The 12,799-nt window shown below is 35.5% G+C and overlaps 1 protein-coding gene across 13 annotated transcripts in view; it reads left to right on the forward strand.

The window, feature by feature from the left end:
* Window positions 1-12,799, forward strand: part of PPFIA2 (PPFI scaffold protein A2) — a 218,903-nt gene that overhangs the window by 161,730 nt on the left and 44,374 nt on the right. For all 13 annotated transcript variants that reach the window (XR_015728940.1, XR_015728938.1, XR_015728939.1 and 10 more), the window contains 8 exons: window positions 1,165-1,296; window positions 2,204-2,266; window positions 3,565-3,656; window positions 5,610-5,745; window positions 7,081-7,301; window positions 8,806-9,043; window positions 9,761-9,790; window positions 10,843-10,973. Coding sequence is in view for 9 of the 13 variants with exons in the window: in XM_034402810.3 (XP_034258701.1) it covers window positions 1,165-1,296; window positions 2,204-2,266; window positions 3,565-3,656; window positions 5,610-5,745; window positions 7,081-7,301; window positions 8,806-9,043; window positions 9,761-9,790; window positions 10,843-10,973 (1,043 nt within the window). In the remaining 4 variants the exon portion in view is untranslated. The remainder of the gene's footprint in view (window positions 1-1,164; window positions 1,297-2,203; window positions 2,267-3,564; window positions 3,657-5,609; window positions 5,746-7,080; window positions 7,302-8,805; window positions 9,044-9,760; window positions 9,791-10,842; window positions 10,974-12,799) is intronic.

The following is a 12,799-nucleotide window of genomic DNA, read 5'->3' on the forward strand; positions in this document are numbered from 1 at the left end:
AGTCCAGTTTAAAATCATAATAAAATGATAAAACTCCACCGTGGGTATCAGCAGAAGTTTCTGGTTTTGTCCCAATGACAAAAGCAGTTTACTCAGTTAAATGTTTCACACAGTTTCCAGTTGAAACGGTCTATGTGAACTACTGACCGTAAAAAGAAATTGAAAGGAAGATAGTCTCTTGAGAATGTTAGATAGGAATGGGAAGCAATATTGGATGATAAGTGGAATACACAGAAGAAATAATGAACTTTTTAAACAAAGGACAAAGGTAGGTTTATTTTGAAGAAAATAAGACCAGTTGGTTCATTTAGCCAGCCACAATTATATGGAATTTTGTGGATGGGATAGAAGATGCTTCAAGATGCCCCTATTTAAAATATCACTATTGTTGTTGATCACAGGGGTAATTCTTATGAAAGCCTGTAGGTTACCAGCTATATGCACTAGCCCCAAATTGTAGATTCATTTATTTGTTCATCAAATTTGTACAGTATGCCACCCATCTCATGCAAAAGTGTTTCTGGGCAGCATACAATAAATCTATAAAACAGTTAATATATAAAACAATTATTATTAAAACAATATTAAACAATTTAAATGCAATAGATTGAAGTATATAAATACACAGAACTAATAATAGCTTAATAAATTAGTCATTGGTTACCTAAAATTTTACTGTATTTTCATGAGAAGTGAACATGAAAAAGTGAGTTCCAAAGATACTTTTCAAAAGCAACTGGACTTTCTTTGCTTTTTCTATGAAAACATTTAGCTTCTCATCTGAGAAACTTCTTCAGTTCAAGTGCAACATATGATTTATCTGTGGCACTTCTAAATATTTGATTTAAAATTACAGTGACCTTTTGAATATGACTAATAAATGAAGACCACATATCTCTATTAGAAGAAAAAAAATCAGAATGATTACTCCTTACATCTATATTTGAATCTATGACTAAATCTTTCAACTAATACATTTATTTGTTTCTCTGTGCAGCTGCTCAATTTTATTCTCATCTTTGAATGTTTTTCTACTTGCCATTTGATCGTGGTATTAATATTACAACTTCAGATCAAACAAACCAGTGTGAATCTTTGACCAGTATTTTGAATTTAATTAATGTTGAACCTGCTTGCTTTATTTCCTTTGAACTTTATTGAAAGGCAAGACAAAGAGAAAAAATGAATGAAGAGCACAACAAAAGATTGTCTGATACTGTGGACAGACTTTTGACAGAATCTAATGAACGTTTGCAACTACATTTGAAAGAGAGAATGGCAGCATTGGAAGAGAAGGTAAACAAGCAAATAATGGGCATACTTTTTGCTTCATTTAGGTATATATTCATAGTTATTTTGCTTCTTCACTTGATCCTGTGGAATGAAGGCATTAAAAAATCTGAGGCACAATCCATGGTCTCAATAAGAAATTCTTTTTGTTGTGTTTCTGCAGTTCCCACTGACTTTCTTCCTCCTTCAACTTCTCATAATGGCACACCAGAATTTATAAAGTTTACAGCATGGTGCTAGTGGGTCCTTGCCCATTTCTACTGTCTCTCGTTGTCACTACTTTCACTTCCATCAACCTTTGGGTAGAGTCCCAGCCTTATGGTACAGTCATAGCAGTTTGCCATCACTACAAACACTTAGTACTTATCTGAGATATGCTTATCCATTGTACAGTGCTTATTAGAATATGAAACTATCATTTGTCTACATTCTGTAGTGTTAGTGGACAGGGTCAATGGTTGGCATTCCCCAGACATGGATGGCTGGGAAATTCTGCAAATCCACACATCTTAAAGTTGCCAAAGTGGAGAATCACTAATGGAATTGCTAATGGAATCAGGAGGTTCAATGATTCCTGCTTTCTATTCAGTATTGTCACTCTTTTGCAAATGTCCCCTTACACGAGCTCTGAATGTAACCGGCAATGCCTGCAGCTGACAAATGAAAACAGTGTCTTAATTTTATGTTATTAATCATATGATGATATCAATTTTATATTTGTATTAGTGATAATATCTTTTAACATATTCAGTCTTAGATTGAATTAATGAAATATTTTTAACAATATACCTATATGTTAGAGAAAAAAAAATGAGTTAAATATTATTGATATGTGTTTGATTTGTTTGTTAACCTTGATTGGGTAATAATTATTTCACTAGACCTTATTTTAGCTTTTATTTCTATCTCTTAGAATGTTTTAATACAAGAATCAGAAAACTTCAGAAAGAATTTGGAAGAATCTTTACATGATAAGGTACCCTAGATTAATTACAGCCTTTATTAATAATGTTTTTTTAAAAAAAATACAGTCATAAGAATTAATTCCAGACTGCAATTATATGCATATATATTTGAGAGTAAGACCATTGTCTTTATACAAATATTCTACACTGATAGATTGATTCAACATCTGTCCAGATAAAATTAATGATAACATTATAATGTTATTAGTTAATGTGCTCATCCAAACAAAATAAAGCATTGTCTTTTCTTCTATTGATGCTTATCTGCACCAGTTAAACTGTTTTTTTCAAGACAGGTTTCTTTTTCTAATAAAAGTTTAAATTAGATTTCTTTATTCAAGAAACTTTGGCTTGTACAAAACAGCCACCAACATTCCTAGTTTTGGTGATTACCTTTCCTCTTTTGTATAAAATCCCTTAGGTTTCAGGAGCAGAGTTTTTAAGGGTGAAGAGTTTGGAATAGAAGTATGATTAGAGCTTCTATCCACCCACATGAAAAGTACAAAACTGCTATACATGTGTATGGTTAACAAACATATTTCTACTATTTGTTCCTTTACTGTACCACTAAGCTACATTTGCTCTAACGTAGTCAAGGATTTTGTGGCAATATACATTTTATTCCCCAGAACTGCTCCTTATGATGTGAATGGGCCCAAAGGGAGTTATTGGCCCAAGGTGACATACTAGACTTCTTAGTTCAATTTGAATTTAACTAGGGCCCTGTGCAGTTCTAGTATAACATGTTGACCACCTGCTGTATCAATTCTTTCTGTTTACAATGCATTTTGAAAGTAACACAGGTGAAGAATACTCTTAGCCAGTTAAATCTGTAGATCTGTAGGCATGTTTTATCAGATGGTTTTAATGGTTCTTGCACACATATAGTTTACTAACAAATATCCAGCTATAGAGATTTAATCTAATTCACCCTTCTGACCTCTGCCTCACATAATTCCCAAGGCAATATGCTAGATAGTGATTGTGGGAGTTAACAATATATCTGCAAGGTATTACAGTAGGGAACTAGTTTAATTATTGGCACCTTCTGGGATGTTTACAGCTTCTCATGAAGATTAGTGTACTGCTGTGAGATTCCCTTCCATCCTAAATACTAACAAGACTCGGATATGCTTAGCTTCCAAGCCCAGAAAAGATCATCCAGGTGTCATAATGGAGGAAAGCTAGAGAACTCATGTAGAGTTTTCTAGCATATGGTTCAACTATTCAGAGATAAATAATTGATAAATAATTTTGAACTACCATGTATCTATATTAATCAATTATTATTATTTGTTTCAATTTTCAGGAAAGATTAGCAGAAGAGATAGACAAGCTGAGAGTTGAACTTGATCAGTTGAAAATACGAGCAGGTTCTTTAATTGAGCCCACATTGTCAAGGTAGCACAAGAAAACAATGACATTTTCTTTAACAGCATTATTTTGAAGTTTCAGTCATCATATATTTAAAACACTCTTCATCATCCATAATAGTGATTGCTGTTTACAGGATTGTGAAAGTTGAAATTTACTGTCACCAGATATGATAAAGGCACTAATTTAAATGGCATTGTTCTGTTCCCCAGGCATCTGGCTCCACTGCGAACAGGCAGATAAACTCTAGCAAACAGGTTTTCATACAGCTCATTTATTAGGGTATCCTCTAACATAGACTTACAATCGTGATGAGTCATGGTGAGTCATGTTGAGATTCATCCTTATTTCATAACCTGTCCCATTTCCTAGTGTAAAATGATGGTAGTTCTGTCCCCCTGTTCAGAAAGCATGCTTCTCTCTTCTGTGGTAGTTCAAAATGGCCGGGTCTTTGTTCTGCAGCCAGGCAGAGAGCCTCAGTGGCCAATCAGACACACAGATGTGGTCACATGTCATGGACTACATTTCCCCATAATGCAATCTCTCTCTACATCTCCCACAATGCAGTCTCTTAAGGAGACAGCTCTTAATTCTTAAAGTAACTAATTCACTATGACTCACTATCTGTAACAGCACAGGCATTAAAAGGATTACTTCTATGTAGATAGGGAATAGAAATATCATGACTATTATTTAGTTAGTCATTATCTCCAAACTTGGTAGCAGATGTCTTAAATATCAGCAGGTTGGAAGCCACAGTAGAACAGAACTGTGGCTGTTTATATCCTTATGACACAAAAGTATTCATTTAATCAATCAAATTTATATGGCTGCCCCTATCACCATATAGTTCTAATAGCTGTGGAAATCAAGAACTATCAACTAAATCAATAATAAAAATGAATCATGAGATTATAGAATCATAGGTTGGAAGGAATCTAAGATTATTATTTACCTTATTGTTTCTGGATTTATTTTTGGTGATTTTATTTTATTTTTCAGTTCTTGGAACATTTTAATAGGAAATGAATTAGATAATAAATGAATTTTACTTATTAATTACATGTGTATTCCTATTTTTTTTTCAGGGAATTAAAATATAAATGTCATTGATCAGTAAAATCATTTGTGGTCTATTCATTTTCAGATGAGTTGTTTCATAAACTATTAAATTTTATACTAATTTGTTACTTCACAACTTCATTAAGTACATTCTTTTGATGATATTTTACCATTAAATATAAACTTCTATAATTGATTTCTTTTTAAATGCATATTTCTGAACATATATTGTTCTTAAATAATTTTTTAATTGAGAGGTACAGTGCAAAATTCGTTGGGTTGTTTTGGGTCTGGTTGATTAAACTGTGTCATCTATTGGAGCTAAGTAAATGATCCTTCTGTGTCACTACATCTGTCATTTGAAATCTGTATGGCTGTCACCTTGTTAGAGTTGGGCCGCCTAGATATTTGACAAAGAAACAAATAACTCTGCATGTTAATCTTGGAAGTAAGAAAGGAACATTTTTAGTTTATGTTGGTATGACCTAAGTATAATCCTAATGGCTTCTCTTTTAAGTCTCTCTCTCCTTCTCTCTCTCTCTCTCTCTCTCTCCCTCCCTCTCTCCCTCCCTCCCTCCCTCTCCCTCAGAGAGAGAACTCAAGTTGCTGATGAATTGAAGTTTGAGCTTTTAGCCCTTGACTCTATCATTCCAATCTCATTTTTCTGACAATAAAAACCATACTCCTACATAAAAATATATTGATTGATCAAATATATATATTAGCTTTTCCTTTTTTATTAAAGTGCAAACCTTAGAAATTCCCTTCAGTATGCAAGGAAGCATACTCTCTTTTTATTGCTCTGTTGGTAGCAAAGTGTAGAATGATATCCTCTGCATGTGGTAAAAATAAATATATTTTAAGTGAAATTTGAGGGTTTTTCTTAAATCTAAATCCTGTGCCACAATTGTTTTTCAGGACACATCTTGATTCATCAGCAGAACTGAGGTACTCTGTGGGCTCACTAGTTGATAGTCAACCAGATTATAGATCTACTAAAGTGATAAGAAGACCTAGAAGAGGTCGTATGGGAATCCGAAGAGATGAACCCAAGGTTTATATTTTAATCATTTTTCCTTTAATAAGATTGCAATCATAAGGACAGCTGACTTAAGACATTTTGCCAAGGCCAGGACTGGAATTAACTTTCCATCATCCTTGCATACTTCTATCGATAATAGCTTTAATTATATACATTATGTGGATTCTACAATTGGATCATAGATTTGTTTATTCATTCAGTTGGTAAGGCCACATTTCTTAAACATTGGCTCTGCCATTCATATATTTAAAATGTAGAAAAGTATGTGTTTCTGCATGTGCATGTGCATGTGCCCACACACACTTCTAATTTTTTAGTCATCTTTGGGCCTAAAACTTTTTGAAAACCCCAAAAGCTTCATATACTTAGGCACTGTATTGTGCTCAGTGAATAATCCGTCCCTGTCTGAAATTATCTCTATGATAACTCTCACTGGGTAAAGTATATATTGTCTAAAGGCTATTTAAAAAATTGAATTACACTAATAATACAATTCTGATATGGTATTAAACATAAAATGCAATTACAAATCAGAGTACAATAATAAGAAATGAGACAGAGCTATTTGCTACTTATTACATCCAAATAATATTGCTCTACGCAATTTTTTCAGGCTAAGTTTTTTCAGCTTCTATTACTCTATTTCTTCTATTACTGGATTGGAATCCATAGACAGGACTTAATGGAAGTTCAGTTTTCCAGTATAGTTCCATTTTATTGAAGCCAAAAAAAAAAAAAAAGCAATTGTAACAGTACTTAGATTTATATACTGCTTCACAGTGCTTTACAGCCCTGTCTAAGTCAACATATTGCCACCAACAATCTGGGTCCTCATTTTACTGACCTCAGAAGGATGGAAGGCTGAGTCAACCTTGAGCAGGTGAGAATCAAACTGCCAAACTCCTGGCAGCCGCAGTCAGAAGAATTAGCTTGCAATACTGTGTTCTAACCACTGCCCCACCGTGGCTCATTATAAAAGTATAGTGTCCATAAATATTGCCTTTAATATTAAATCATCCTGGGATATCTGTAATATTGTACTATGAATTTAAACTGACTTCCAGTGATAGTGGTCACTAATACAGAAAAAAACTTCACATTTCCTGCCTTAAACTATTTCAGGCCTTTTGTAAGATAAATCTTGTTATTTTATTAACAGACTGAAATTAAGATCAGTGTGATATCACAATGCAGCTGTTAGAAATTAACAAGAATGGTTTAAGTGTACAAATGGCTGAGAAAATTGAAAAGTGTTAATAATTGCAATGGTGTTTTAAAATATAAGCTTTACTGTGAAAACATTTAGAATCAGTCTGATCTATATGCATTTCTACAATTTGTAATTAGGTAAAATCCCTTGGAGATCACGAGTGGAATAGAAGTCAGCCAGTTGGAGTTCTAAGCAGCCATCATTTTGAGAGTGATACTGAAATGTCTGATATAGATGATGATGATAGAGATACACTTTTCAGTTCAATGGATCTTTTGTCACCAAGTGGACATTCAGATGCTCAGACCCTTGCTATGATGCTTCAGGAACAACTAGATGCAATCAATAAAGAAATCAGGTGTGCTTATTTCACACACACAGAGACCAGTGGTGGGATTCAAATTTTTTTATTACCGGTTTTGTGGGCGTGGCTTGGTGGGCAGGGCTTGGTGGGCGTAGCAAGGAAAGGATACTGTAAAATCTCCATTCCCGCTCTACTCCAGGGGAAGGATGCTATAAAATCTCCATTCCCTCCCACTCCAGGGGAAGGAATTGGGAGCCAGAGAATAGATGGTGGCAGGGCCAGTCAGAGGTGGTATTTACCAATTTTCCAAACTACTCAAAATTTCTGCTACCGGTTCTCCAGAACTGGTCAGAACCTGCTGAATACCACCTCTGACAGAGATACACAGACAGACAGACAGACAGACACACACACACACACACACACACACACACACACACACATGATTTCTGGTTTCTTTATGGACATCTGATTTTCTTTGAAACAATATAAAAGTGGCTTGTTATTTGCCTTCTTCTGGATTTTTAAAAATTATTAATATAAGTTATATTTTTGCAAACGCCCCAAATTAAAAGATATTATGGTAGCTTTCTGTACACCAGATTATAGTCAGAGTTTCTCAGAGCTAAAATATCTGGGAAATGCTGACATTAAAATGAAGAGGAAACCTAATGATAGAATATGACCTCAGAAAACTTTCTGAATTCTTTGTTTGTTTTTAAGTCTTTCTTAGTCTCTGGATGTTCTTAGAAAATTCTAGGCAAGCAGAAATCAGAGATGAAAGTTAGAGCAGTATTAATATTTTGTTTACTCTGGATGAACAATATATTTAATACATTGAAAAAGAGATACCCATTGGTAAAAATTGAATATGCCATACTATTCTTTGCTATGTTGTTACAAAACCGTAATAACTATCTAGTTATGATGTGGAGTAGAGAGGGGAAAATAGTATCCTTTTACTCATGCTAGTTTCTTGAACTAAACTTATTACTTTGAAAGCCTGTTGAGCCCCTCTAGTAAAAGCATGAGTACAGCATATTTTCTGAAAGGGGCAATAACAATTGGCGATTGTAATTGGAAATGATATGAAATTTAAAAAGTAAACTATCATTCCAGCAGCTCAATCAACTCCTGATGCAATTTATAGTCTTCATGGCTACTTTTAAAAAAAATTGTTAAAAGATAAAAAATTTAAATATGAATATTTCTTGCTGGACACTACTTAAACTTATTAAACAAATTTGTTTTTTAAAATGGCAATTAAATTTTGTGCACTGACATTGAATCTCCATCTCCGCTGTTTTTGATGATAGCATGTTAGTTCAGAGGACAAAGGGTGGGAGAAACAATATGCAGCTCTCTGCTCCAACATCTTGCAATCATTTTCTGATATCTGCCACTTATGGTAATTACTCCAATTCACTTTGAAAGTATGCCATTCCTGTAAAGCATTCTGAGTAGTGGCCATGGAGAACATTCCTAGCTCCTATTAACACTCATATTAAAACAATATTCTCATGAAAATGATTTACCTTTGTCTTGTTCACTATTACAGGTTAATCCAGGAAGAAAAAGAATCCACAGAACTACGTGCTGAAGAAATAGAAAACAGAGTTGCTAGTGTGAGTCTAGAAGGCTTAAATCTGGCCAGGGTTCATCCTGGAACATCTATTACGGGCTCAATAACTGCATCTTCATTAGCAAGTTCCTCTCCTCCCAGTGGCCACTCAACTCCTAAACTCACTCCACGCAGCCCAGCTAGGGAGATGGATCGGATGGGTATCATGACACTGGTAAGAAGTATAGCTTTCTCTTGATCACTACATTTATTTAATATTTAAGGAATCATCTATGTAGGGTTATTTTTTAATGTATTGTTTATTTCTTTTTTATTATTTTTTGTTTGTGTGTGTGTGTGTGCGCGCGCTTATGATAATTTCTTATTAACTGTTAACACAAGGCATTATAAATTTTTGATTTGGACCAATTCCTAGTGTTAATACAAGAAAAAGTAAAAGTAAAATTCTAAAAATAGAATGTGTTAATAAACTGTTGACATAGACACTTGTTATCATTTGTGCATTTGTAAGACAATATCTGATTTTTAAAATGTTAATGATATTTATTAAAACTATACATGTATGTCAGGGCTGTCAAGCTCCCGGCCTGCGGGCTGGATGCATCACACACTGGCCACGCCCACACTCAGTTTAGCAAAGGGGGGGAAAGTCCCAATATGTCATGTGATGCCACCATGACGTGAGTTTGACACCCCTGATGTAAGTGAAAACCCAGTCTGGTCACCCTCTTTGAGTTCCAGCCAAATTTTGTTTTGGATTCAATGGCAGTTGGGCTGGTATAATGGAAGGAAATTTCATCATAAGAGCCAATAGTTCTTTTGGCTTTGAGAATCTCAGAATCAATCTTAATAAAAAGGAACACAAGATTTATAAAATATATATAATATTTCTGAAATACTCTGTTTTTCTTTTCTTCATTATCAACTCTAGCCAAGTGATCTCAGGAAACATCGAAGAAAGGTACATTTTTTTTAAAAAAAGTTTGTTTTTTCTCTGACAAGGGTTAATTATTTCTAGCACTTTCAAATTCAGATCTTTAGAAACAATTTCCCCAAGATACAATTTTCTGAGGATGTTGAAATCCTTCAAGTCTCAACCCATTTGCTTCATTGTAGTTGAAGCAGCTAATTTGGATGATCTAAGAAGAGATCATTGCATTCCTGTGAGGCAGACAGCACCTTCTCAGGAAACTAACATTGGACAAAATGGAGCCCTATCTAAATGTTTAAGAAGGGACTCTATGTCACCTCTATTAGGAATTAATTATGTGACAGAATAAAAAAAGTATACCTTTGATATGGTTTATACTGTATTTATTAAACATATCTCACCTTTTCTCTGGAAATGTCTTTTTCCTATTTATACTTTGTGAGGTATATTGCTCTGAGAAATAGTGTTAAGTGAGGCCATCTCACTAAATGACCATCACCATTTGCAACCATAATAGGCAGGCTCTGTTATAGTTGTAACTAAAGGACAATCTATATTGGATTCACAGAATATAGAAAAGTCCAAGTATGTGAGGGACCAATTTTATCTACCAACATGTCCATTTTACTTCAAACGTTATTTATCTGAATAGCAATGAAAATACATCAATAACTCCTTTGAATCTTGTTCTGTGGTCCTTTATTAGGATTTAAAAATGAGAAAAAGTTAAATAAACTTTATTTCCACTTATATCCTGCTTTGCATATCTTCTCCAGCTCAGGAAACCAGTTCTTTAATTTTCTGAATTAAAGAACAATATGTAATAATAGCAACCACGACAAAAGTTAAATGTGTGCCTGATGTCATATTCTGTCCTGGAAATTGGAACTATATGACTATCATTGTATAACTTGTACTTAGCACTTTTATTCTATATCTTGTTCTAGGAATGGAATGCTATTTGTGTGTTTGGTTGATTGATTTCCTTACTTGGAAAGGAGTTGGCTTTCCAATAGGTTTTTTTTCCTCCCAACCCCTTTAAAGGGTTTTCACCTGCATTTTATAAAACTGTTTACTTGTAGATTGCAGTAGTTGAAGAAGATGGACATGAAGACAAGGCCACAATAAAATGTGAAACTTCTCCTCCACCTACACCTAGAGCCATTAGAATGACTCACACTCTACCTTCTTCATACCACAATGATGCCAGAAGGTAGGAATTAGTTTGTTTGGCATAGCCATGTGTCGTGTATCTTTTAAGCAGATTCATCTATTTAAATTTCAAGTTGAGTTTCACATCACTTTTGCTATGTGCTAGTTAAACGCAGTTGTCCTGAAATTTATTTAGATCAGTTTTTCAGATATGCTTTCCATTTTCCAATTCCATTTGAATAACTGGCCTTTAATTTCATGCTCTTTTTGGTTAATCAAGTGAGGCATGATCATTTTCTGATATTTTCTTGTCATGGATTATAAATGAACAACTCAGAGTGTAATTAAAATTCAATGTGCTAGCTACCCATGTTATGAAGTTAGTTAAATGATAGGGTTTTAATATTTGGATACTGTATTGTAGCCAATGCAGGCAGGCTCTGGAGGAAGTAGAGAGATGCCTAATTCAGAAAGCAGAAGGAATAATTTTAAAAAATAGCATTTGAAAAATAATAATAATAAAATTGATTTAAACTTTTTTGTTCTTTTATAATTTATAACAAAAATCCATAGAAGGAGAGTTTTGTATAAGAACTTATGTTTGACTGTAAAAAATACTATAATTATTTTCACTTTCACCCTAATTGAATCAGTAAATATTGCGTATTGGCAAGGCTAAGTTTGGAGATTTTGCTGTCTAGTGCTCATGTATCTGTATTTTCATTTTTTTTTCATTTTATTAAATTTGTATACCGCCCTATTCCCGAAGGACTCAGGGCGGTGAACAGCCATAGAATAAAACATATAAATACAAAATTTAAAATAGAATAAAACAAATTAAATAATTTGGCTGAATTTTAAAACCCCAATAATTTAAAACCAAATTTAAAATTTCCATTTAAAAAGGGGGAAAAAAAAAAAACCTTAGGTCAGGCCAGCTTGATGAAATAAGAATGTCTTGAGCGTGCGACGGAAGGTGCGCAGATCCAGGATCCTCCGTATCTCCGGGGGAAGCTCGTTCCAGATAGTAGGTGCCCCCACAGAGAAGGCTCTCCCCCTGGGGGCCGCTAGTCGACATTGTTTCGCGGACGGCACCCGGAGGAGCCCCTCTCTATGGGAGCGTACTGATCGGTGGGTGGCTATTGGTGGTAGCAGGCGGTCCCGTAAATAACGAGGTCCTAAGCCATGGAGCGCTCTAAAGGTGATAACCAAAACCTTGAAGCGCATTCAGAAGACCACCGGGAACCAGTGCAGGAGAGGCGTTACATGGGAGCGCCACGTCGCTCCCATCACCACCCGCGTGGCCGCACTCTGCGCCAGTTGGAGCCTCCGAGTGCTCCTCAAGGGGAGCCTCATGTAGAGAGTGTTACAATAGTCCAGACGGGAGGTGACGAGGGCATGAGTGACCGTACGTAAGGAGTCCCGATCCAGAAAGGGACGCAACTGGCGGATCAGGCGAACCTGATGAAAAATCCTCCCGGTCACGGCCGTCAGGTGCTCTTCTAAAGACAGCCGTGAATCCAGGAGGACACCCAAGTTGCGAGCCCTTTCCATGGGGGCCAATGATTCACCCCCAATAGTCAGTGATGGCACCAGTTGACTATATTGGGACATCGGAAACCACAGCCATTTGGTCTTGGATGGGTTGAGCCTGAGCCTGTTTCTCCCCATCCAGATCCGTACAGCCTCCAGGCACTGGGACATCACTTCAAGGGCATCGTTGGGGTGGTCTGGGGTAGAGATGTACAGCTGGGTGTCATCAGCATACTGGTGGTACTCCACCCCGAAACCACGGATGATCTCGCCCAGTGGCTTTACATAAATGTTGAACAAAAGGGGCGAGAGGACCAATCTGTGTGGCACCCCACATATAAGGGGCCTCGGGGT

Source organism: Pantherophis guttatus, chromosome 7 (genome assembly GCF_059756535.1).
Source record: "Pantherophis guttatus breed Tessera chromosome 7, ASM5975653v1, whole genome shotgun sequence".
Taxonomy (NCBI): Eukaryota; Metazoa; Chordata; class Lepidosauria; order Squamata; family Colubridae; genus Pantherophis; species Pantherophis guttatus.